This window comes from Lonchura striata, chromosome 14 (assembly GCF_046129695.1).
Source record: "Lonchura striata isolate bLonStr1 chromosome 14, bLonStr1.mat, whole genome shotgun sequence".
NCBI classification, from domain to species: Eukaryota; Metazoa; Chordata; class Aves; order Passeriformes; family Estrildidae; genus Lonchura; species Lonchura striata.
Window position 1 is genome coordinate 8,157,667 of NC_134616.1, and position 26,756 is coordinate 8,184,422.

At 43.0% G+C, this 26,756-nt stretch overlaps 1 protein-coding gene across 2 annotated transcripts in view; it reads left to right on the top strand.

Annotated features, from left to right (window-relative positions):
* Window positions 1-25,213, top strand: part of DOCK11 (dedicator of cytokinesis 11) — a 75,388-nt gene extending 50,175 nt beyond the window's left edge. Inside the window, exons 36-54 of one of the 2 annotated variants that reach the window (XM_021548503.3) lie at window positions 49-115; window positions 593-640; window positions 834-899; window positions 1,202-1,335; window positions 1,994-2,109; window positions 3,824-3,961; window positions 8,375-8,557; window positions 9,200-9,313; window positions 10,983-11,198; window positions 11,290-11,347; window positions 13,035-13,141; window positions 14,112-14,234; window positions 15,112-15,225; window positions 16,965-17,111; window positions 17,962-18,172; window positions 18,494-18,687; window positions 19,150-19,250; window positions 20,509-20,647; window positions 23,134-25,213. In XM_021548503.3, the coding sequence (XP_021404178.1) occupies window positions 49-115; window positions 593-640; window positions 834-899; window positions 1,202-1,335; window positions 1,994-2,109; window positions 3,824-3,961; window positions 8,375-8,557; window positions 9,200-9,313; window positions 10,983-11,198; window positions 11,290-11,347; window positions 13,035-13,141; window positions 14,112-14,234; window positions 15,112-15,225; window positions 16,965-17,111; window positions 17,962-18,172; window positions 18,494-18,687; window positions 19,150-19,250; window positions 20,509-20,647; window positions 23,134-23,256 (2,399 nt within the window). In that variant the 3' untranslated portion in view covers window positions 23,257-25,213. The remainder of the gene's footprint in view (window positions 1-48; window positions 116-592; window positions 641-833; window positions 900-1,201; window positions 1,336-1,993; window positions 2,110-3,823; window positions 3,962-8,374; window positions 8,558-9,199; window positions 9,314-10,982; window positions 11,199-11,289; window positions 11,348-13,034; window positions 13,142-14,111; window positions 14,235-15,111; window positions 15,226-16,964; window positions 17,112-17,961; window positions 18,173-18,493; window positions 18,688-19,149; window positions 19,251-20,508; window positions 20,648-23,133) is intronic. The other variant, XM_077786513.1, reaches the window with a different exon arrangement.
* The last annotated feature ends 1,543 nt before the right edge of the window (window positions 25,214-26,756 follow it).

Below are 26,756 nucleotides of genomic sequence, written 5' to 3' on the forward strand. Positions count from 1 at the left end.
CGTTGAGTTTTTTGAAATCTCAGTGCGCTGTTCTTAATTTTCTTTCAGATACTCTTTTAGCTTACTGGAACAAATTCTCCCCCCAGGAGCTGATCAATGTCCTCGTGCTTCTGGAGTGAGTATCATGAGGCTGCTATTCAAACACTGCACCTTTTTGTGGTCAGAATGGCTAAGGAGGAGACCACAGTGCACACACTGTCCTGTGCAGCACTAGGGGTGTCTGGCCAGGTTGGAATGACATGCTCTTCCTCCCTCTGAGGAGAAGCAAGTGTATATTGAGGAAGCATGGTTTAGTGGTAGTGCCCAGTGCTCTGTCTGGGGTGTGTCCCACCCACCTGTGGGCTCAGCTTCCCCTGTCACTGCCACAGCCTCCACTTGGCAGCAAATCTGGGGGAACAGGTGGGTGAGAAGATAGGGTTGTGCCATAGAATTTTGAAACCAAGTGTGAGGTCAAGTGACTTATAAACACAGACCCAAGCCCTTGTGCACAGAGAAGTGTGGCTGCAGACAAGAACAGTGTGGGTTTTAAATGTTCTGAATCGTTCCTGATCTGCAGGATCTGTAACAGATGCATATTTCATTTTCTTCCTAGGGTGTGTTTGTTTCACTTCAGATACGTGGGGAAGAGAAATATTGCCAGGTACTGCATCCTTTCATCTGGTGCTGGGGTGTGGGGATCATGCCCGTGCTCCCTGCCCCAGCGGAGGTGGGAAGGGCTGGTGCACACCCACACCCACTCTGGGCAAACCCCAGCGGCTCTGGGGCTCTGCTCAGCACCGTGCCCTGAGCAGGAGCCCCTCACCTCAGCACCCTGCCCCTTCCCTCCCCTCCAGCTCCTGCATGAGACCCCCAGGCTCAGGCGAGCGCAGGTTGGCAGTGTCCCCCCCAGCCAGCTGCAGGTGAGACAAGAGTCCTGGCTGCATCCCTGCTTCCTGAGCAGCATCCCTGCTTCCTGAGCAGCATCCCTGCTTCCTGAGCTGCATCCCTGCTTCCTGAGCTGCATCCCTGCTTCCTGAGCAGCATCCCTGCTCTTGTGTTAGCCCTAGGCCCTTCTGGAGCAGCAGGATGGGCTCAGCGTGGTCGGTCCCACTGGGACTGTCCCACATTGGTGTGCTGGAGAAAGAGGTCTCCATCCTTGTGCAGTCCTGTAGTGGTGTGGCTGCTGCTGCTGCCCAAGCCCTGTCTTTGCTCCCCCTTGCAGGGTGCAGGATGCCTGGCTATCCAAGCACACGGCAGCCGAGAGGAAATCCCAGACCATGCCGGCGCTCCGCAGCAGAGCCGGGGCACGGCTCCAGCACCTGGGCAGCTTGGAGAGCTCCTTCACCCTCAACCACAGTACGTGTGGCAGCAGAGCCAGCAGGGCCCAGGGCACGTGCCAGCCTGGGGAAAACTGCATGGAGCCATTGTAACTTGCTACTGGTTGCTTGGGGTTACTCAAATTCTACAGAAGTGCAGTGGTCACCAGGCCTCCCTGCAACATTCCTAGATGGGTGAGGGTGGCATTCAAGCCAGCCCCTTAAAAATCACCCCTGGGACTTGTGTGGCTTTCTGCTCTTGCCTGTCTCAGCTCAGCTCCTTGGCTCAGTGTGTGGGCAGGTGATGCCTTTGTTTGGGTAGGGAACAGGCCAAGCAGGAGAGCTGCACTTCTCAGAGTCCCGTGCTGGGATCTGCTCTGAGCCTCTCCATGTGGGTGCATTTTGTCCCATTGGAGCACTTTGCCATCTTCCCTCTTTGGAGACAGCTTGGGCACCTCATGCTCTGTCTGGCTTTAAAGACAGTGGTATTAAGGGGCAATACAGGTACTGTTTTTCTGGTGTGGCATCAGGCTGAGGCAGCTTCTCTGAATGGAGTTGGCAAATTCAGCATCTTGTATTCTTGCATCATCTCACAAACACAAAGTGCAAGGGGAGGATCTTATCTGTACCAGCACTTCGTTTTTTTGGGAGCTGGAGTGTTGAATACTGTTTCCTTCTAATTTTCTCTCTGTCCACAGATGCAGGCACCTCAGAAGCAGATATTGTGCACCAGGCATTACTGGAGGGCAATATTGCCACAGAAGTGTGCCTGACAGTCCTGGACACCATCTCTTTTTTCACTCAGAGTTTCAAGGTCAGTACTGAAATGAAAAATGTTGTAGAAAAGTGTGCTGTGTTTTTATACGTGTGTGGATTTTGGTGATCTGTTTTCCTAGAGTGGAAGAATATGAAAGGTTTTACAAAAGCAAATAATTTACAGCTTGTTTATTTTCCAAAACACTGAGTGTTTCACAGGGTCTCAGAATAATTATACCCATACACAATCTTGCCATTTCTTCAAAACTGCAAGGCCAGAGAAAATCCCATAGATGTTATACCTTGACTGTAGATGTTACAAAGATAGAATAAGAGGAAATGTATATCGTGTAGAAAGGAAGGACTAGAGAAAAGGGAAATGAATGTCCTACATTTTTGGAACACTCGGTCTTTTGTACCCTAAGTTACCGAGAAGCAAGGCCCAGATTTCTTTGAATCTCTGTACATGAATACCTCTGGGGCTGAGGCACTCCAGCTGTGGTTACCAGTGCAGACAGGACCAGAGCCATGGGTAGAAGTCTTCTCTTCCATTCTGGGATTTGTGCTTTTGGCAGCCATTGCCATCTACAAAAACCAGGGCCTCTGTGGTGAAGAGAGCCCTAGGATGGCAGCAAAATGCTGTTCCAGAAATGCTCTTCCTGAAGTGTAGTCAGAGGAATCCTGCATGTAGCAGCAATGTGTCTTGTGTAGTGTCACCAGAACAGCTCTGGGTTTCAGAGCAAGCACAGTGAAGATTTTCCTTTTACATGGAGAGGAAGAGAAAGGTATTCATAGCTTCTGTTTCCATTGCAGAGCCAAAAAGCCATCCTGGGGTAGATGTTAATACTCCTTAGAAGTTTGGTAACAGCAGAAGGATTTCAATGCAACACTTAAAACTTGCTTGACTTTCTCAGCTGCCTCTTTTGGAGTATTGCTGGACCACAAAACAGTATGATTTTCAAACCACAGGATAGACTGGATTCCCTTCCCCTTTAGTGGGCTTTGGCTTCACTTTTATGGCCACACCAGACACAAGTGGGTCCTGTACTGCAGCAACTGGGCTGGTGCTGCTCCACTGCCACAGGAAATGAGCTCAGCATAAAACTCTGGATCTTGAACTTACCACGAGGTCTGTGCAAAGTGTCGAAATCTGAGCCAGCCCAAGGGCTGTGAGGACTGGCAGTGGGATGGGGGCTGTTGATTTCCTGTCAATACAGGACATCCACATCCTTGTGTCATGCCCAGACTTCTGCACAGCCCTGAGGGGTTGGCAGCGGGCACAGCCCACCTGGTCTGACACCAAACTGTATCAATGACTCCAAGTAATTCCATGTGCCATATCCCCACAAGGTGCAAACTGGCAAAACTCTGCAGGAAACAAGTCTTTTTTTTTTTTTTTCTTCACCCTTCTCTCTTCTGGGCTGCAAACAAGACAATTTTCAAGAAAAAACCCAGTGTGATAGTTACATTTGTAACAACATGTGTTATTTAAAATAATTAAGCAACCACTGACAGTTGTACAGAATATTGACTTAGGTTTTGGAATTACTGATTCAAAAATGATAAAATACTTTAGGTTTTTTTCTCTGTTACAAAAATAGCCTCTGCTAACTACTTTAAGTTTTTATTGATTTTCATGTTTTATTGATGATATTTTCACTGAAGGTATTGTTTCTTATCTGGCTTTAGAATTAGTGTGATTAATTATGCAGAATTATCTCTGTCATTTTCAGGCACAACATTTCTGCTAAGTAAATTCTGTTGCTTTCCAGACCCAGCTTTTAAGCAACGATGGCCACAATCCACTTATGAAGAAGGTTTTTGATATTCATCTGGCTTTTCTCAAAAATGGGCAATCAGAAGCAGCCCTTAAGCATGTGTTTGCCTCTCTGAGAGCTTTCATTAGCAAGGTAGGTAATACATGACCAAGGGTGTGGGACAACTTACAAGTATTACAGAGAGGCCAGTATGGTTAAACTGCTGTTAAACTGATATTTTGGAGATGTGTTTTAGAAAACAACTTCACTGATTTAAAAACACAGCCCAGGTTAAATTCTCCAGTTATTTCTTATTTGTTGAGTATCAGGAAGCAAAAAGAGAAATCATAAGGAATTCCCACACGTGCCTTGGTCACAAGGATTAGTGTCTGTTCTGACCAGCAGCTGGTGCTTGAATCTTTGCCCCAGACTGCCAGTGATGCTGCCAGTGCTGTTGCTTGAATAATGCATGCACTGGCAGGCAGCTCCTCACCCACTGCTGGGAGGGATGATAGCTCTTGCTGAACCTTGTTCTGTGCTTTCTGAGCCCTGACAGGTTGTGAGGCTGTTCAATGCTCTGAGCTCAAGCAGTGACAAAGCCACAGCTGACCACAAAAGACTGGTGCTGACATTGCCCTTTGTGCTTATCAAAACCTGACACTGCTCAAAAGGACATTTTTCCAGACCTGATGTACATGAGAACACCATTCCTCCCAAGCCATGCAGTTATCACAAATACAAAATTAATTAAAACACCTCAGATCCCTTGAGCACAACACTTCATTAACAAGGAAAGTCCATGTGGCAGATTGCAGCCAGGCAGGGCAGTGTCTGAATGGTAAGGGGCAAAGAGTAACTTCCAAAGGAGCTTTTGCACTAGCTCCTGAGCAAAGTCTGATTGAAAGAAGAGATTGTTACACTCCTTGTCAAAGGTGGAAAAAATCTGTGCTTTGTACATTTTGCTGTACCCCACAGCAAAGCTAAGAGTTAGTGTAAGTCTAGAGCTGGGTTTTGGCTTGTGCTAAGCAAACACATGAGAAGCAGAAATGCAGAGGTCTTGCTGGCTCCCTGTCTGCTCCAGTCAGCGTGGTCTCCTGCAAGGTGTTTTTCCATGGGGCTTCTTAAAGCCTGCTAGATTAGCAGCTGGCAGGGGCAGGAATCACTCAGGTTTTCTTCAGGGTTCAGTGCATGTTTATTGCTCTGCCTTTCTTTTAACTTTTCTGCTTGCCTGTGATCTGCCTAGCCTCGAGATCCATCCTGCTGCAGATCTGCACACGCCCTGCTCTGCCCCTTGCTAGCCAAAAGTTCACTTAGCCAGAAATATTTGTTTTGTGCCTATAGCAAATAATAGACATTCCTTGCCTTCCTGGCGTATTTTCTGTGGGTTTTTTAAAATGTGAAGCCAAACATGCACACCTGCTCAGTTTGATCTCACTGCCTTCAAAGCCTGGAGCCTTTCAGGGGTTCCACACTTGCTTTCCAAAACATCAGTGGCAGCAAGGAGGCTGCATGCTTGGCTGCTGCAAGGATGGGGCAGTGGGATTGTTTTCTTGGATTTATGCCAAAATCAATGTCTAAATCCACCCTGAATTTCACATAATTAAAGATGAAATCCACAGTCTTTAAAGATACAAATTATTGATTTCAGCTTTCTCACATTTCCCCTATGTCAGGACATATATGGCTTCTGTAAAAGCAAGATATGAACCCAGCAGATGGTATCTAGAAGGAGGAAGTGTTTTCTTTGCCAACTCCATAACCACACAAGTCCTAAACTTCCTTTTAAGTCTTCTCAAGGGTTCTTCTGAGGCCTGAAGTGGCTATGGTGGCCAAGGCAGGTGGTCACTACACTGCATGACAAGTCAAGGATTAAATGTTTTCCTGCAACTTTGTTTTCAAATACTAGCTGTACTCTACTTTGTAACTTCCAGAAAAGCAAAAGGGAGTTACACCTTTGTCACAGCTAGAATGGAAAATTTCTCATTTCTATGGCCTTCTGTAGCTATAACTGCAATGAAAAGAATCCCCCTCTTATTTGTGGTCACAGCAAATGGTTGCTGGAGGGGGAAATGCTCCTGAGATGTATTCTGCATCCCAAAATTTGTCTTCTGCATTAAATCCAGTTATTTGATAGGCAAAAGACTTAAAAAAATGTTGCAAGAGAGCAAAGAACAAAAATGTTCTGTAATTGCATCTTTGGTTTTGGTTGCATGCGTGTGTTCTGGGAATTTGGCAAGAAAACTTCCTCTGTTTTACTGGCTGGTAAGAACCACCAAAAGCTAGATTGTTCTTGTTTCACACTCTAGGTTTTCTTAAGGACTGAATCTGTCTTTTCAGGGCAATAACAGATGAATACATATATAAATACCTATATGCATGCTTAGGAATGGTCTTAAGTTTATAAAGGAAAACATGCATAGAGGAGGAATGTGCATTAAAAACTAGCTCAGACATACCTTCTGCCTGTCCCCATGGCTGTCCTGCCCTCTTGTCCCTTTGAGACCTCTCTGGGAGCTGGCTGCTGGGTTGAGCCCTGCTCTGGTTCATTGTATTGGGGCTGGATCAGAAATGGGCTCCTGCAGTGTGCACAGTCATCACCACAGAGGTTGTTTTGTGCTCTCCCGATGTTCTGAGCCAGCTGGGGACCACAGGGAGCACCTGGCCAGAGCTGCAGCAGCCATTCAGCCCAGATCTGCTTCCCTGCACCTGGCACCAGGAGCCATTGCAGCTGCTTGGGCTTGGTCTCCAGGAAGGGACACGGGGTCCCTGTGGAAAGGGCACAGGTTTTCCTCCAGAGCTGGTGGGTCTGGAAGGGAGTGCACAGGGCTCCTCCTGCAGCAGATTCCCAGGCAAGAGCTTTGTCCCTAGCAGGGTCTGGGAAGCCTCTTGTGGCTGCTGAGAGAGGTGCCAGCCATGGCTGTGCTGTCTGTGCATGCCCTGTCACACAGCTGGGCAGGCTCTGGGCTAAGCCCAGTGCTGACCATAATCCTGCCTGGCTCTGGGGAAGGACAGCCCTGCAGTGGGCAGCAGTTCCTTGGGGCTGCTTTCCCAGGTGCACACACGATCTGTGTGGCCCTGTGTAATATGATGTTTATTTTCCTCTTTCCTTCTTTCTCCCATTTTGTTTTTTGAAGATAATTTTTGGCCAGAGGCAGTGAACAAAAAGTGGTTTGTGTCCTAATTCTGGTTTCTTGGTGCAATCCCAGTATGTTGCTAGCCACAGGTCCTAGATCCCTGTTTTAAGACCCTGTCACCAGCATGCTGTGGTGTTAGCCATGGCAGTACCTACAAGTTTTCCTGGAACATACATACTTAATGCAAGAAGTGGAGGGCCACAGTAACAGCTCCAGCCTCTGACTGATTCTATTTACTGTCATCTCCCATGGGCAGAAGGCAGTGGGGCAGATAAAAGTGACTAATGGACCATGCCCCATGAGGACCATGGGGTCTTGAACAAACTGAACACATCTTTCCAATGAATAGGTAAAACCCTTGTTGCCTCTTTTTGCCAGTCAATTCTTTGGGTCTGGTTGCCAGCTGCAGCAGAAGGAGCAGAGTGCTGCTGTGCAGTGACCCAGCAGCCTCCCCTCCTTCGGGAGGTGTTGGCATCTCCCCTCCCCAGCAGGTCCCTGCGTGTCAGCACAAAGCCCTTCCTTGTTCTGCTTCCCTGTGCTCAGCCTGCTGTGGCCGAGGTGGAAGGGAGCCAAGTGTGGTGTCACCTCCCTGCCAGCCACCTCGTGTGACCACAGCCAGAGGAACACACCCTGCCATCCCCAGGAGGCTGCTGCCCACTGGGACAGAGCTCTGCTGCAGGTGTCCCTCTCCAGGCAGGCTGAGCTTGCCCTGACAGCTGTGCTCAGGGGTTTGGTGAGGGGACAGACAGCCCACCAGGGTGCTGCTGTTCCCTTCTCCCTGCTGCAGGTCCCTGAGCCCCCCTGTGACTGAGGGAGCTTGCACTGTGCCTTGGCTTGGTCCTGCTGCCCCCTGGGTGGCCCCGGCTGGGGAGGCAGGGCAGGTATTTTAGGCTCTGAGGAACAAGCCATTTCCTTGTTTGCATTCCTGAGGGCATGCAGGCATGATTTTAGATGTTTTTGGGGGATCATGTAGAAGTAGATGTGTGAGCAGTCACATTTCACAGTGAGGCTGTATTCCTGGTTGGGCTCCAATGGATTTTCTGATGTTCCAGATGATAGCACCTTGTGGTGGGAATGTCTGTGGGAGCCCTCCTCTCTGCCCCACTGCTTATGATTATGGCTTTTGTAAGAATGTAATTCTATCAGTCCGTATTTGCCAATAAACCCAGATGTTGTCAGGGAAAGGGTTAGCTGGACATAAGCAATCACATCCCCAAGAAACGTGACAGCAAAGATCACATTGCTCTAGGAAATGTGGTTAAAAATAGGCCCCAAATTCATTCCCACAAATGCTTTCGGGCTCAGAATTCTGGCAGAAGTTTTGCTGAGGCTGTCTAGGCTGGAGCTTAGTTTGTTGCCCTGTCCCCTCACCCATCTGAACCCTATGCCATTTACTGGTGTATTTTCTAATATTTGCATGTCTCTTGTGAAGTTTCCCTCAGCATTTTTCAAAGGAAGGGTGAACATGTGTGCTGCCCTCTGCTATGAGATCCTGAAGTGTTGCACTTCCAAGGTATCCTCCACAAGGAACGAAGCCTCTGCTCTTCTGTACCTCCTGATGAGAAATAATTTTGAGTTCACCAAAAGGAGAACGTTTCTGAGAACGCATCTTCAGGTCAGTGGCTGGAGAAAAGCTAAATACAGGACACCTCAGATGTAATGAACAGTTACAGCAGTAGAGCTCTGTGACCCCATACCTTCAGAGGAACCTGCCATTGCCATATGGACAAAAATCCTCCTGAAATCCTCCTGCTTTCCAGGCTTTGCCTAATTCCTGTTTCCAGTGACTGGTCCAGGCACCTTTAGGTGAGATAATTGCCATCAAGTACTCCAAGCTGTTGAGTTTTAGTGTATCAGACACCAGACACATCTCTGCCAGAGGCTGGCTAGGATGGGGTGGAAAGGACAGCTGTCCTTGGAGCAGGAGAAGGGATTTCCTTGGAGCTGCTTTTTTGGCATTGGTAGTTTTTGAAGCAAATGAAGATATCCTCTGGGTTGTAAAGAATCACAGAAGAAGGTAGCTAATGTCCAAACAGGGATTCATATTTTAATAGTTGGATGGTTAGTTCTGCAAAGCAGTTTGGTCCTCTGGGGAGTGTCTGTCCTTGGGAGATGTGAGAGCTGAGCCACAACGCCAGCCGCTGCTTGCGTGGTGGAAAAGATGTGATGCTTTCCTGTGAGAATTTTATTAACTGTGACCTTAATAAAACCCTTTTATTAGGGCTTGTTTAAATAAAGCCTCTACCTTGTCCCACAGATAATAATTGCAGTGAGCCAGTTAATTGCAGATGTGGCCCTCAGTGGTGGGACCAGATTTCAGGACTCCTTGCTCATCATTAACAACTTTGCAAACAGCGACAGGCCTATGAAGGTGAGTTGGAGATATCACATCCCATCATGTCTATCAGCCATTGATGCAAGCCTGAGAACAGATTCCAGGAAACTCTTTTAAAGGGTTGGGCCATTGACTGGAACTGTGATTTATAGGCTTGTAGTAGGCTGCTCAGTAAACAAGTGTCGTGCCAGCAGCAATAGGACCAGCTGCTCAGGCAGGTCATGCTCCAAATGTGAGGCCTCACACCAAAGGGAGGAAGCCCAGCAGCTCAGGTTGTGCTTTGCCATATTCCTCTTGCAAGATTGTCCAAAGAGCTTTCCAGGAACTCCCAGCTTTGAGAGAAGTGACGAGGGAGGGTCTGGTATTTCTGTTGCCTGAAAGAAATAATCAGCAGGATTTAGTTTCATTCAACTGAGTGTCAGTAATGTTAAGAGCTCTTATATGGAGATTAATGGTTTTATTTCTTTGGAAAATAATTGCCTGTCTTTGTGCTAGAATTAGTGGTTTGTACCCAATCCACTGAGCAATTGCAACATGCTCCATTTCACACAGAGTAGCTGCCAAGGCAGGAGAGGGGAAATGGGAAGTGTTTTTACAGTTCCACGGTTTATCCTATGACCTAAAGGCTTAATGGGAGCTTCCATTAGGTGTTTAATTGTGATCTAACAAATTTATAGGCCATGGTTAGGTTATACCTGGCAAAAACCTCAGTTCTTTTCTGTACACAGATGTTGGTAAGGGTTTTACTGAGCCATACTTTACTTGTAATTTGCATCATGAGATGATCATTATGTCGAGTTTTTGTATTTGTGTAAGTTCAAGAGTACAAGTGACATTCCAACACACTGGAGAGAATACCATGCACAGCCACAGCAGCAGCTGGGGTACAGGAATCTGAGGAGAGGGAGCATAAACCAGGCTCATCATGGAGGGGAGAGAGAGCTGAGGGGGAGCCTACCTGCTTCTTTCCAGGCAGTTTATAGAGACATAGTCAGACTCTTTTCAGAGGTGTGGTGTGCAGGACAAGAGGCAGCGTATGCAAGCTACAGCAAGGGCAATTCCAGTTTTGCTTAAGAAAAAGTTATTTCCCAAGAGCACTGTGCAGCCCTGGGGCAGGGCCTAGAAAGGAGGTGGATTTTCTATTTTGAGATTGTAGAACTTGGCTGGACAAGCCTTGGTTTAACTCAACATTGGCCTAGTTCTAAGCAGGGGATCAGATCAGAGCACGTGCTTCTCTACTACATTCCTGTGGTGGGAAGCTCTACAAATGCCTTCAGTGCTTTAGGAATTGAAGAGAGACCACATCAGAGCCTAACAAACCAGATGTTGAATTACACGAAAAAATACTGGAACCATGGTTTGTGGTTTCATCCAGAGATATTTGCATGCATGGAGCACTTCTGTGTTGCTCCCACAGCAGCTCCTCAGGGTGCCAAAGTGGCAGCCTCACTGTAGCACAGGAACAGCCAGCCTGGCATCCTGGGCACGACCTGGAGAGATTGGCCCTGTGCATGTCATGAAATGCCTCTGAATGCAGCTGAAACACTGTACACTGTGAGTGTGAGTTCAGTAAGGAAGAGTTAATTAGCCTTATCTACTGTGTGCTCAGTGTTTTCAGGTAAGTGAAATGTTGGCTGAGAGGGTCATTCCTTGACAAAGCCTGTGTTTTCTGTATTAGCTTCTAATTCACTTTGTTTTGTGTCAGGCAACAGCTTTTCCTTCCGAAGTCAAAGATTTGACAAAGAGAATCCGCACAGTGCTCATGGCTACTGCTCAGATGAAAGAGCATGAGAAGGACCCAGAAATGCTGGTTGATCTCCAGTACAGCTTGGCCAAGTCTTACGCAAGCACCCCCGAGCTCAGGAAGACGTGGCTGGACAGCATGGCCAAGATACACGTGAAGAACGGAGACTTCTCCGAGGTGAGTTGTGCAGTTGAAAGCACCAATTGATGGTGCACAGCAGGACAGATTTCCAGATGACATTTTGATAATTTCCCTTTCTGCTTTGCAGGCAGCCATGTGTTACGTTCACGTAGCAGCCCTCGTTGCAGAGTTCCTGCACAGGAAGAGTAAGTGCCTGCTGTTCGGGAGGCACGAGGAAGATGATGGTGGGGTTTGGGGGTGTCAGAGTCTTTCTAAAGACAAGGCTCTTTAGAAATTTGGTAAATGGTTATTTTATAAACAAGCTAAAAACGAAAAAAAATTATTGCAGTGTGTAAAGCTAGAAGATTACAGGTAGTTCTTAAAAAATGAATCTTGTTCCTACCTGTTTACTTAGACAGCTGTGCTAGCATGGTGCTTAGTGAAATAAGAACCAACACATCATGTCTTGGTTTAAATATTCACTTGTATTTTACATTAGGAAGTGTGCTCACTGGGGAAGACCATCTTAAAAACCGACTCAATATGATCATCAGAATTATTACTATAGGTAGTACACAAAACTGAAGAATAAAGCAGTCAAAATTCAGTCAAGAAATGAGACTGTAGCCTAACCATACACATATGTAAAGAACAAGCATTTAAAAAAGGAGAGTTCTGTGGCTTAGTGCAAAACAGGAAGGAAGAACAGAGCTGTGTGTTCTCACGTTACACCACATTGAAGGTTTTCTTTTAAATACCTCTTCCACAGTTGATATATTGACTCCATTTCTCATTTCCATGTAAGGGAGTAATTGTAGAAGTGGACCCTTAACATTTCAGAAAGTTAAGGCTGCATGAAAGCTGGTTACATACACTGCATTGGCTGGAAAGTTCTTCAGTGCCCTGCTCAGGGGGCTTGGAGTCCCTCCAAATTCTGTACTTTGTCTTGGCAAAGTGGGAAAAATCAGGACTTGTTCTTGTGATATATATGCACATTTCACATGGCTGCAGAGAGAGGGGTATTGAAAGTTCACAATGTTTTATTTGTACACAAAGGCTGCTTCCCACAAGTAGTGGTAAAGGAGAACTCCTAAAAGGGAAGAGGAACAAGTCCAAATGAATATTAAATGAAGTTTGAACACTAAGTTATTTCTGTCACTGACACTCTTTACATATACAGAGGCTGGAATGATTCAGTAAAGGCTGAACTACCCAAAGTTTTTGGATACCTGACGGTGCTGCTTTGCTAGGAGTGTACAGTTCTGTGTGCTTACCACCCAGCTCTCCAGCAATAGCAGGATAGGGATAGAGTTACTTTCCTTTCTTGGTAGCTGGTGCTCAGTTTTGGCTTCAGTGTGAGAGTATCGTTGACAACACATGGCTGCTTTGGTTGTTTCTCAGTAGCACTTAGTCTAAGCCAAGGACTTCTTTACTGTCTCATGCTGTGCCAGTGAGAAGCTGCACAAAAACCTGGGAGGGAAAATACCTGGGGCAGCTGACCTGAAATGGCCAAAGGGATATTTCACATCTCAGAATGTCATGCCCAATATATTAGCTGGGGGATTTACCTGGAAAGGGGCCAGTCTGGAAATGGTTTTGGCATTAGTCAGTAGGTGATGAGCAACTGTGTTGTACATCACTTGATTTTCTTGAGGTTTATATCTCCTTCTCCATTATTATTATTACCTTAGTTTACTTTGTTTCAATTATTAAATTCTTATCTCAACCCATGGGTTTTACTTCTTTTCCCAGATTTTCCTCCCTATCCCACCAGGATTGAGTGGGGCAGTGGGAAATTGTTGAGTGGTATTGATTTGCCAGCTCAGGTTAAAGTACAGCAGCATGACACATTTGAGATAATTCCACTAATCCATTTGCTTTTGTCTGCTGCAGAACTGTTTCCCAGTGGATGCACTGCCTTCAGGAAAATCACTCCCAATATTGATGAAGAAGGTGCAATGAAAGAAGATGGTGGCATGATGGATGTACATTACAGTGAGGTGAGGTCCTGTACTGTGGATACAGGATATTTGAGATCTGACTAGGATTTAGTTTTAGACTTCAGTCATGTGAGCTCTAACAAATTACAGTTGTGTACTGGTATCTGTAAACAAGACTGTTCCACTCCAATTTCTTAGGAGAAATCTGCTTTGGAGAATTTTCTGTGGATGATTCAAACAGATAAAACTGATGTAAGTTCTTGGTTCCTGTGAGGAGCTTTTCTAGCACTGGAGCACTGGGGCTGAAAAAGCTGCACCACCACCTTTGCCTGCTGTGATATGCAAATGCTGATATTGCCAGCACAGCTGGGTGTGGTGTTTCCAAGAAGGGACAGCATGAATGCAAGCTGTGCAAGAGAGAGGTCATCTTGGGGTCCCCCTGGAGTTAGGCTGTTCTGCAGGTCCCCGTGGTAGCAGAACAATCCAGAAACCCTGGCAGGGCACTGGGGAAGTGGGCAGATCCACCCATGAGTCATGAAGTCTCACAAGGACTTCAGCACCATCCCTGTGCAGCTGCCTTGGTTCAGCCACATGGCTGACCAAGGTGGCCCTGCAGCCCAGCTGCCTGTTCATCAAGGCTTGAGGATCCTTGGCATCACAGCCAATACTTGTTCCTTGGATGTGTTCCTTAGTCACACACCTCTGACCTCCAGTGCTGTCATGGCCATACTCTCACAGAGTTTTTCCATTTTCCTGGGGGAGTAACTAAATAACCAGGACATACTTGCTGGCTATTATGCTAATGGTTTATGAAGAATTAATGAACTTTTAAAAAATAACTTTTTCTTCTTATTCCCCTTCCCCCTCCCCAAAATTTAGAATGCCTTTAGAAAGGCCAGGAATACACAGTGTTTTAACTTATGTAGCTGCAATTACTTATTCTGAGATCTGATAGAAATATCTGAAGTTAAAATGGTTTTATCTTCAAAGCTGGAGTGTTAATAACACCACCCATTGGTTGCTGTCATAGGAGGTCCTGGTGGAGCTGCTGGAGCAGTGTATAGATGGCCTGTGGAAGGCAGAGCGTTATGAAACAATTTCTGAAGTTTCCAAACTGATCATTCCTATTTATGAAAAGCGGCGTGAGTTTGAGGTGGGTACTTGGAACTAGTTTGCATAGAGCAGGTAATTTTTGAGACTGCCATGAAATAAAAAACAGGGAACTTTTTTGTTTTCGACGTTACAAGTTACTGAATTGGTGTCAGTAAAGCACACACTGAGTTTCATTGTTGGTTATTAAAGAAATTAGTAAAAGCAATGATCTGAAAGGTCATTATCAAAGCTAATGACATGGGTGACTCATGTTTAGTGAATAATTACCACCTTCCTTCCTGTAAAAAAACCCTATTGTCATTCCATAGGCTTATTGAAGTGGATTCTTTTTGAGACATGAGGTTTTTAAGGGTTAAAAACAGAATGAGAACAGTTCAAGGAAAGGACTAGATCTGTGGGTACTTCAGTGGCAAGTGGAGAGGAAGGAAGGAAGCTGTTCCCAGCTTTGCTCCTTCCCAGCATGTGCTGTGACCTGTGCTTCATATTAATACTGGTCCCCTTTCCCTCCCTCTGCCATGACAGAGCATCCAGCCATATAACTGAACCTGGGGGGGAGGGAAGGAAGCCTTACCTCGACCTATTTATGTCATTTTAAAGCTGTTTTTAATCAAAGGAAGACTTTCTGGGTAAAATATTGCCAGCTGCTCTGTGTGTGAAGGCTCAGTCAGGAAGCACACTGAGACAGTGCAGTCTGCCTTCTCTCCAGGGGCAGTCTGTGGTACCCTGCAGACCTGACACTGAGTATCTACTTAAAACCACTTTTCAAACAACACCTGCATGAGTTCAACCTCTTTAGGAATTAAAGTTTCAGTTCTGCAGAGAATTGTGTTCAAGTATCTCAGAAGCTGCTGGTGTTAGCTAGAATATGCTGCTTGGAAAATCCTGCTTTCCTCATAATGTTAAAATCTGATTTCCAGAAACTCACCCAGCTGTACAGAACACTCCACGGAGCATATGCTAAGATATTGGAAGTAATGCACACAAGGAAGAGGCTTCTTGGAACCTTTTTCAGAGTGGCCTTTTATGGACAAGTGAGTATATACACTGGCTTGCCAGCTACCCCTCACCAGGCATCCTGGCCCCAAAAGCTGCTGCTCTGTCAGACCTGGAGTTGAAAAGCTCCTCTGGTGCAGCTACGAGTATTTTGGTGTTGCACTCTGGGGATGAGTGTTTGTATCTGTTTCCAGGAGCACTTGATTTATTATAAAGTTTATGATTCTGCTGGTTAGGAAATGCCTTAGTGGGTTCAGAAAACGCTGAGGGTTTTTTTGTAATTATATTTACTGTAGGTTTACACAGACATAATTTAGGGTGTATAGTATATATAACTAGTAACAGCATATAACTATAACCATAGTATATAAACACTAGTAGTAACAGACTTTTTTTTCTACAAGAAAATGCTGCTTGCTTCTGGGTATTAGCAAAGTAAAAGGTTATGAGAGAAGCTGGAGTCAGTGTTTATGACACACACGTAGAGATAGGTAGTACTTGTGTTAGCTGAGGTAGCTGGAAACGGAATAAGACCTGGAGCTCAGAGTCCCAGGAAGCAACATGATCTTATCATATCTCATTGAAGTCTACTGAGTTTAAAAGCAGTTGTGGTTTTATTTTTTTCTCCACCTATAGCAATTAATAAAGTGTGATACCCTCATGTCCTTTCTGTCTCTGAACAACCTGCTTCTGCTTGTGGACTCATAACCAAGGGGAGGTGCAGGACCCCTCTTTAGAAAACACCATGTACATTATATAAGCCTTGCCTTTCTTTATTCCTTATTTTAAAGGAGATGATGAATTCCCCTGAAACCATCATGGGTTTATACCTTTGAATGTCACTGTCACAACATATCAGAGCAGTGACTTTTGCTGCAGCAGACATGCATTTTATATTTACCCTCATCTTCTCTGTAACTTTGGATATGTAAAAAGTAAATAAGGTTAGCAACAGTTAAAAGGAAACAACTGCTAGCTTAGTTTTCCGGAAGTTGGAAATAACTGGATCAGCCCTTAAAATTGAGCTGTGACAAGCAGTACTTGATCCAGTTTTGCACTTTGAAGCTTTTCTGGCTTTATATTCCAGCTACACACAGATAGCTTAACACTGTGTCACAAGTTCTAACTGGAACAGCTTACCAAAGGATGAAGTTCCCATGCTGTTTCCATTATGGGTAAGACTGGTGATGCAAGCACAGCCTTTGATGTGTTTTGGTCTCCATTTACAGTAAATACACCAAATTCCACTTCCCTGAATACAAGAGGAATTAAAGCACAGGAAACCCATTTCTTTCTTTTTTTTTTTTTTTTTATTGCTTAAAGTCTCTTGCAGCCTACACAAATTTCTTAATTTCAGACTGTTCCTGTGGCTCTGCTGTCAGGGCTTCCTCAACTCGCGTATCTTTCTGCTCTTTCTCTGTACCTTGTTTTTGTGGTTTTTTTTCTCCTGCCTATCTCTTTCAGCCTTCCAAAAAGTCAAATGCTGGCCAAACCATCTTCCACATAGTTTAGATTTCTCACTGGTTGTACTCACGTAATGATGCGTTGTGCTTGTGTTCATTGAAGAATTTCATTTTCTTTAGACCGTTTCTAAAAGGAAACTTTAAACAGGTGATGTTCAGTGAGACTTTGTGAGCCATAGCCTTCCAAAACCTTTTGGCTTTCTGAAATGTTAGTGGAAGCTTGCTTTACAAGCAGCAAATCTAAAAGAAAAGTTTCCCAAATGAAGAAACACAGCTATTCCTCACTGTTTTGTTTTTTTTGTGGTTGATGCCAGACATTCTTTGAGGAAGAAGATGGGAAGGAATACGTCTATAAGGAGCCCAAATTGACAGGCCTCTCGGAGATCTCCTTCAGACTTCTTAAACTTTATGGAGAAAAATTTGGGTCAGAGACTGTAAAGATTATCCAGGATTCTAATAAGGTAGAGTTAAACTGCATGCTCTGTGGAGCTGAAGGAAGATGACAGAGCATCCCTTCCCTCTGCCAGTGGGAGGGGGAGAATGAGCCCTCTCCTCCACCCTCTTACAAACACCTTGCTTCCAATTGCCCCATGCTCCTGTGTGTGGACATGGTGCACAGCTTGACAAGTGCTGGTGCTGCTGTGGCTCCCAGGTGTGAATTATGAGTGGAAATTGCAATCCCCATTGCACTGAGCCTTGCTGAAGGCATGAGAAACCAGCACAGAGCATCAGGTGACTGGAAGCAGAGTTACTTCTTGTTGCTTTGATGCTGCAAGGCTAATAGAAGATCTCTTGGGGCCTTGCAGCCTTAGCTCCTTTCTTTTCATATGGAATACTTATTTATGCTCCCTGCAAGAGCTGTGCACCCTCTTAGGCTGCAGTGGGATTTATCTGGGTTACCAAAGACGGTGCTGGTGATCCCAAAGCTGGTTTAGTGCAAGCCTGCAGGTTTGCACTGCCTGAGCATGGGATCACGGTCTGGAAACTTTGTGGTCATCAAAAAGACTGAGTAGCTCAGGCCTGTGCTGCACTGATGGATCAGGGGACGTGGCTGCCTGCTGCAGGAACAGCTTGTTTGGCACCAAGTGATGCATTTCTTCTACCACACCTCCTTGTCTTACGTGCTGGTAGATGGTCTAGGCGTGCCAGCTGAGGGCAAAAAGATTGTTTGGCATGTCATTGGCCTTCATACAGTGAGGCCAGATCAGCAGGGAATTATTTTAAATCAATCCCAGTGAATAGATTAGCCAATTCTAATTTATAACTTATTATAACTTTGCTTATCCTGTGAATAACCCTCTTATTTCATAGGTCAACATTAAAGACCTTGATCCCAAGTATGCTCATATTCAAGTGACTTATGTGAAACCCTACTTTGAAGACAAAGAAATGGCTGAAAGAAAAACTGAATTTGAAAGAAATCATAATATCAATAGATTTGTTTTTGAAACTCCTTACACTTTATCTGGAAAAAAGCACGGCAGTGTGGAAGAACAATGTAAAAAAAGGACCATACTAACTAGTAAGTACAAATATTTGAATATGAGACAGTATCAGTAACTATTAAGAGACTGTTCCAGCTCATGAAAATATTCCAGAAATGGGACAAATTCTCTCAGCTTCATCAGAATTGTGACACAATATTCTGGTCGGGAGGGATAATTTACCTTGTGTTTTTATGTGCACATTTTTACAGATTTAAAAGTCTTCCTGGTAAATTATAGCCTTGTTTGGGATTTCACATGCCCAGGGGCAAGAATCTCCCTGTATATGTTCTGTGAAGAGTACTCCTATGTGCTGCATGACTTTTCAATCTGTACATGTCTTTTGCTGTTTCTGCTAGCTTTGAACTCCTTTCCATACGTTAAGAAGAGAATTCCGGTCAATTATGAACATCAGGTTAATTTAAAGCCAATTGATGTCGCTACTGATGAAATAAAGGACAAGACAGCAGAGCTGCAGAATCTCTGCAGCTCTGCTGGCGATGTTGACATGATCCAGCTGCAGCTCAAACTGCAGGGCTGTGTCTCTGTGCAGGTCAGTCTGTTTGATGTCTGTTCAGAATTGCATTGACATGCACAGCTCGGGGTGAGCCATGGTCACAACACATTTACTTTCCAGAAATCATTAACTACCCAGGCTTCAGGGCTGCAGCCTCCAGCACAGCCTCCCTGTCATGTTCAGTGCTGCACATGCAGCTGGCTCGTGGGAATAAACATGTCCAGTGGTGTTTACAGTGTCAAGTCCAAGTGTAATTGCACATTAATTAACCATAAGTAACTGCTGAAATATACTTAAGTGTTGAAGATTGTACTTAAAGGATCAGGCAGAAAGAGCTGTTTTGTGAGCCTGGATTCTCCAGCTGGATGCATGATCTTAGGACTCAGACTGTGCTGCTTTTCCACGTAGAAATAAGAGGAAAATATGAGGAAACAAATTTGATATCTCTTTTTATCTCAGCAGGAGTTCTAGCATAAATTATTTCTTCTTTCATTCTAGGTTAATGCTGGTCCTTTGGCCTATGCCAGGGCGTTCCTAAGTGACAGCCAATCCAGCAAATATCCTGCTAAGAAGGTGAATGAGTTAAAAGAAATGTTCAGGTAGGATTTCTAATGTAATGAAAACTAGCAGATGGTACCTGCTCTGATTATATTTTTGTCTGTCTCCAAACTCAGGAGATGCTGGATGCTTAGATATGTCTCATAAAGATCCAAGTCTCATGGGGTTGTGGGTGCTCACATGTATGAAAAAAGCCAATGAAATTATATATATCAAGATTATATATACCAAGATATATATTCCCAAGTCCAGGGCTGTACTCTCCATGGAGAGCTCTGCTTGAGCACTTGCTTCAATAGTTTGTGTGGGTTTTTCAGATTATCACATGAAGTATGTTTGAAAACCAGAGATCTGACAGTCCAGGGGTTCAGGGGTCTTTGATATTGTGCATTGTTTGCTAGTTTCTCCGAGGGAATTTTTTGCTGGCTAATGATGAATTTGACATATTTTAAAGCAAATCCTTTCCCAGTTTATGGTGGAAGAGCACTGTTCTTGTTTCTGTTGCTAATTTTTGAAACTGTGTGACTTGCACAAGTGTTTTTCCAATTTCTGTCCCTTAAGGTAAGTTTTACGTCCCAGTTGAAAGTGTCCCCCAGTATATGATTAGGCAACTCTTGTTTCACCTCAGTATTATGAGTCTTTGCCACACTCTTTTTTGGACTTCTCAGGTGCAACCAGCTGTCCACCAGCCCCTGCATTTTTGACTCTGTGCTGGTGACTCCCATTTCACCATTTGTCCATTCTCATTGTATGAGGAAAGCAGCATTTGGGCCAGTCCCATTCTCCTTCTGTGTACCAAGTAACCTGGCAATCAGGGAGTAATTCCTGAAAACATGCCATGCATGGTTTTACTTTCCAGCCTTGCAATGCAAACACAGTCTCCATCTCAATTGTGAATGTATTCTTATTGAGTTTTATAAAAAAGGAACATATGTGTGTTAAATGAAGCAAAGAATGACTAACAGGCCTCAGAAAGAGCATTACAGCTCCCCATGGAGTGAATTTCCTTCTGGAGGCAGTCTCTGCTGTCAGGAGCCTGACCTCTGACAGCTTTGCTCTGGCTGTCCCACCTACCGAGGATCCAGGCTCAAGGGAGCTCCAGCAGAAAGGCAATACCTGTCTGCAGTCCCTCTTCGTTACCTGATTCACTGTGCCAGGGATTCCCCTGGAATATGTCTTGCCCCAAACACTGGAGAAAAGGGGGTGGGAAATAATGAGATTTGCCTGTCTGTTCAGTTGCTTTCTTTGATAGAAGACTGGACTGTTGTAATGCCCCACGTTCATTCCTTTCCTTCCCAGGAAGTTTATCCAAGCCTGTGGAATTGCTCTGGAGCTCAACGAGCGTCTCATTAAGGAGGATCAAGTGGAGTACCATGAGGGGCTAAAATCAAACTTTCAGGATATGGTGAAAGAGCTTTCTGACATCATCCATGAGCAGGCACGTATTGCACATTGGGAGCCCATGGAGGTGGCTCTCTGTGCTTGAAAACTGATTAAGCTGAGATCTGGCTGGGAACTGAAAATGGGATCACTCCTCATGTTCTGTAGCTAAAGATAAACGGGCGAGCTAGCAAACATGAAAATGGAGCAGAAGAGTTGGTGGATTCCCAAAACTGCTTTCTGTTGGCTGAAAGTCTCAGCCTGATGTTGGTATTCAGAGTGCTGCAAGGTGGAGTCTTCAGTGACACACCACTGCCTGCTGTGGTCATCAGAAATCCTCTGCCATGTTCTGCATCATATTTGAAAATTATCAGAGGTCAAAGTTCTCTGGCAGAATTTTCATGTCCTCAGTTATATCCAGCTTAGAGGGTTTTATTAAATGTTACTTTTCCTTATATATGTTTTCTTATCATTTTTGCCTAATGCCAACATGCCATTTATATGCACTGTTAAAATTCATGCTAGTTTATCTGATCTATGATTTTATGTTTCCTTGGATCTTTCTAGAAAAATTTGAATAGTAGTATCAGAAAGGAGAGAGATTCAAAGAGCAGTTGTACTTCTATCTAGTATTAAGCTGTGAAGTTAGATGAGAACTGTCTTTCTGAAGTAATTTCCATGCCTCTGCTCTTTAATTTTGCCTTCATTATGACAAAAGAAAGGTGGTAGATTTATAGCATCAAGGATATAAAATCAACAGTACAGACTGCATTGTGGTCCATACAACTTGAAGTTTAGAAAAACGCTTTCGTCCAGGATCGCCCAGTTAGTCAATATACAGTCTTTGTGTGACTATGAATTAAATATGTATCATAATAACTCACTAAAAATGGATAGGCAGCTTCCACAGTCTGTTGATTAGTTGTTCACACTAAGTGAAAAATCTGCAAGTGGCAAAATAATACAACTGCACCAGGCTGCTGTTTGTAATAAGGTTAATTTACAATAAAAAAATGCTTATGGGAATCAGAGTCTTGTTACAGAATAGTACAATATCAATTCAGGGACACAGTCTCATGATGAGGATGAATTTTGTTGTGGGAGCATAAAGGTGGATCCATCTGAGAGCAACTGCTGCATCCCTGTTGCTTTTGTTAGATTCCCCTCCTATTCTGCTCATGGCCACCATTGTTGTAGTGTGCAAACTATTGACTGTGCACATTTGCCACGCTGGTTTTTCATTGCCACTGCCTGCATACTCCAGTACTGAACTTTGCTCAGAGAGGCTTGTTCATAAGAGCTGAGCTGCCATCTGCTTACTCCAAGCTGTTTGCCAGTGCCAAGACATCTAATTTGCATGCAGCTGCTGAAACTTTTGTGGCTTTTGAATTTTGCAATAGTCAAATCAAAAACAAATCACTCAGTCCTGCACAGTCAAAGTACAATAGCTAAGATTATTTTAGCACAAAGAAGCATTGTTAAAACACACCCCCTGCTACCTCAATTGATTTATCCAGTGCTGTGTTGTCTTTGTTTAATAGGCAAAGTGTGACTGCAATGTCCAAGTAAAAGGCTCCCTGGGAAGGATATACTTTTCACTTTCTTCTTGTAATAGCTCAAAAGGCAGCTTAAAATACCATGTTTATGAACACTGTTCTTCATAGTTGTGCAACATGATGTACAACAGCTGACTTGAGCTTCTCATGCCATCAAATGACCTAATATCTAATAAATTCAACCTAATGAAATAAGTTTTCTTATTTTACAACATTACTCAGTTAAATGTAAAAAGTATAGTGCATTAACTTAGGGTTCTCACTGCAAACAACATATGCTTTTCTATGTATTGTCAGTGTCCTAAAGCAGCACAGGCAATGCCCTTCATTTGAGATGCAAGAGCAGCTGGGTAGTCACTGGGTCAGCCTGTGACCAATTTACAGATCTTTTAAGCTACAGTGGAAACACAAAAAATTTATAAACTGCAGCTGAAGAGGTCCAGGAAATTCCAGAGATTGGCAGAAATCTGGATTTCCAGAGACTGTTTACGATGGCAAGTGATCTCAGTTTCACTACTGCAATTTCAACTGACTTGACTGGTGAACCACGTGGTGAAAATAAATACAGTCAGCTCTGCCATTCCAGCTGGATCCTGTGCTGGCAGGGTGTCCTTCAGGCTGCAAAGTACAAAACCTGGACACACAGGTAGTGAGTGTGTTTGGGATTTAGCTGCATGTACTCCCCATGCTCACAGAAAACCTATTAGAATTCTGTTGAGACATAAAAAATTGTTATACAGAGAACTGTTTCTTTCCTACAGTGCATAGTTGTAACTAAAAGTGATCCAGTAACACACAGAATGGTGTATGTATTAATGCTACAGAAATCACTAAACTGCTCTTCTTTCTCATTTCTTTGTTATGCTGCCTTTGTGAAACAGCTTTGAAGACAAGGTTGGATATCTCTTTTGCATACCTTTTTAAACAGCTTCTTTATCATAATGAAGTGAAACCTGTACTGAATTTATGATTGTTTTGCTTTGTTTAGATCTATCATGAAGACACAATGCATTCACCGTGGATGCAGGACTCCCTCCATGTCTTCTGTGCAATCAGTGGAACCTCTGGTGATGGAAGCTACTGCTCACTCAGACCCACTGCTGACATATAAACATATCAGTCATATTTTACAGAGCCTCCTCAGGAATTCTTGGAACTGTACAAAGGATGTTTGAAACCATCCATGATGAGCAAAGATTGAATTGCAGGGTGGTTTGGTTTGTTTTGCTTCATTTTTTTTCCCCACAAAAAAAGTTGCCATGCTTTCAAACAGGGTGCTTGCTTATTTTGCTGAGCAACATTGAAAGTGCCTGGACATTGCACCACTGTGCTTGTTTTCTACTATTTTTTTTAAGCTAAATGAATAACAGGACGTGGAAAGGCAATTATCTGAATACATGTTGAATTGCTGAACTATGAGTCAAAACGATGTACTGTGTAAAGTTGTACAATGGAATATAATAAAATGTAAAACTACTTTGTAAATAGAAGGACTGTAGAGTATATAGAAATTAGCATTATATCATATTTGCTGCTAAAAGCTTTGTTGGACAGGGGACATGAAGGAGGAATTGTATTTACTGGTAAGAGATATTTCTCTTCTAAAAAGTGACTTGGGGTCCACATACCCCTATTGCATTCAGTGACAGTAAACTTGCCCTAGTCTGGAGTAATAAAACCTAAGTCAGAAATTATAATTTTCATACATCCTCAGAGCAAATATTTCTAAAGTAATCTCCATGAAAGTTGAGCTTACTGTAGCTGATTACAATTTTGGGTAAACTTTCCCAGCTGCAAGAGTGGATGGATTGTACTCACTGAGAGCACACCTGAGAGATTTGTCATTTGATACAAGTTTTCTCCTGCTTGCCACTCATGGTCTTACACAGATATAAACTCTGAGAATAGCTTAAATTGGCTTGGAAATTATTAGGTGATTTAATAACTTTCAGAAAAAAAATCTAATAATCAGAGAGATGTGGTTTAAAAACTTGTAGCACATTAAATTAACTTATACAAAATTGAGGGATTTGGTAGCACCACAAGTCATGCATGTTTCCTCCTGTTAAGAAGATTTGTTCTCTGACAGCTCATTGTTTTTTCTGATAGCTGGTTGGAGAAAATGTATTTTCCAGAATTCTTTTATTCATTCTTCCCCTTCCTCCCAAAGCTTTCATACATTTTCTGCTTATTTTTTAATAACACACTTCACATTCAGGAAGAGCACAGTTCAGTAATTCTTTTATCCAGTGACATTTTTAACATCTGTGTTTTTCAAAATCCTATCAATTGTACATAAGGTTCCAGTATTTCATATGGGAAGGGTGGAAGTTTTAAGGATATGTAACAAAATGCCATAATAAAAGGACTCCAGCTGGGTATTTAGCTTGGCTGTAGTGTCTATAAAATGTTAAGCTTATAAATCTTTGTGACAAAAATTATCTTCAAATAGTAACTGGACCGCATTTCAAAATGTTTATTATGCATGATTCTAAATACCTACAGTTATTTGTATTCCGAGGAAATAATGTTGTGATCCATAAATTCACTCATTAGCTGTTTCAAGCAAAATACAGATGTGCCTATAACAAACCAGCCACATTTCTGCTTCTATGTGCTTTTGTGCCAAACAGGCTCTAAATTTAGCACAAACTTTTGGTAAGAGGAAGAGAAATTAGTGTGTGTAAATATGGTTAGCACCTTCCTCATTGTTCTCTTTCAACAAACAATATTTAAAAGCATACTGTGAGTTTTCCAAATTATTTTACTAAGAGGTGTGAATCTCATTAATAGTTAATCCAGTACAAGATACATTTGAAGCTAATTGACCTCTAAATATCAGTAGTAAAGGCATATCTTGACTACAGTCACCAGATGTATGAGATACGACATTCAAAAGCTCTTTCAAACTACAAGTAACCTAATAGTTTTCCTGGATTTCCAGGGAGTTCCTTATGCATGTTTTTTGATGTCTTTAATATTCTGAGATAATATTGTTGGCTGAATTTTCAATTTCTGTTCCTTATTTTTACTGGAATTTCAGTGGAATTCTTACTTGTATCTTCAGATGTCTTCAATGGTCCAAGATGAATTTTTGTCTGAACTTCTGAAGGTGTTGATATTGAAGTTGTTCTGCCATTTCACTGTCAAATACTGGAAAGCTGTCACAGTAATTTGGCCAAAAAAGAAGTGCTTAATGTCAGTCCAATTAGAATATATGCAGTCACTGCATTTTAGAAGATACACTTACTTGCAGTTTTAATTAATTACAAAAATTATATGCCCTAAGGATTAGCCTTCTGTCCTGCTAAATAGTTTTTCTGGATTTTCTACAGAAAAATCTCTTTATTATATCGGTTATAAAAAGACTGGTAACAAACCAACTTGCTTTTCCTTTATGTATTCACACATTTAGAAAGGATTAGGAGTGGCCACTATTTTACAGCTGTTTTTAGACAAGAGTGCCAAGAAGATGATCACATTTTCTCTGTCTATCCTCTTCTTACTTAATTGTCCCAGTTTAAAGAAATCCTCCAGATCTTTTCTTATTTATGGCTGAAAGAGCTTAACTCACAGATATATTTGGAGATTGTACTGTATGTGTGCCTGTTTTATGTAGCTGATACTCACATTGGGTACATCATATTTGCTACCTGTTTGAGAAGAATAGAAATGTCTATTGTTCATTAACATTTTTTATTTTCTTATATTGCCTAAGGAATGGCAGGATTTTTTTGGTCTTGAAAAATTAGTGGAACGTATTTCAAATGACATCCTGGCACACACTCTTTCTATTCCTCAATTTGGGTACATTACGTATTTTATTTGCGTGCCTCTAATTATTTTTTCTGCAAAACTGCTGTGTAACACATCAAGTCTTCAGAATGGATGCCTCGGTAATTTTGCATAAAAGGTAAAGAAATAGGATGAAGTATCTGTGAGGATTAAGAGGAGTTGGATATTCAAAGTATCAGGATTGATTTGGATAATGGGATGTGTCAGAGCCAGATGGTTTACAAATAGGACATACAAGACAACAAAGGTCTGCCAGAATTTTATGTACAAGAACTTCCTTTTAGAGATTTACCAAGTAAGCAGAGTATAAATATCTTCTCTCTTGGACCTACTGCTTTTTTGTCTGTAGAGGGATTAGAAAGTATCAGTTTAAGAAAAAATAACCTCAGAGCTCCATTTCCCCTCCCCCAGAAAATCTGGAATGAAGAACTTACTGCAGAAATTGATGTATTTTTACATATTATTTGATGTTGTAATCTTTGTCTGATATCAGTACTTTTCATAAGATAGGCTAGCAAATGAAAAGTCATGGATGAGAGAATACCTGCAGTGTGTAACGTTTGGTTTTGTTCCAGAAGACCTTTGAACATGGTGTTTTGATATCGAATAAGACTTTACATAACATAATATCTTTGTCTTAAAGTAGGTAAAATATGTTTGTTTTCCCTTTCTAAAGATACCAAATGCCAGGGATTCCACATTATGATTTGAATACCTTGGCCTAAAAGAACTGGAGAAGAACATAGGTGGAAATTATGGACTCAAAAATTTAATAGAAATGAAATTACATCTTACCCAATTTACCTGCTTGAGGAG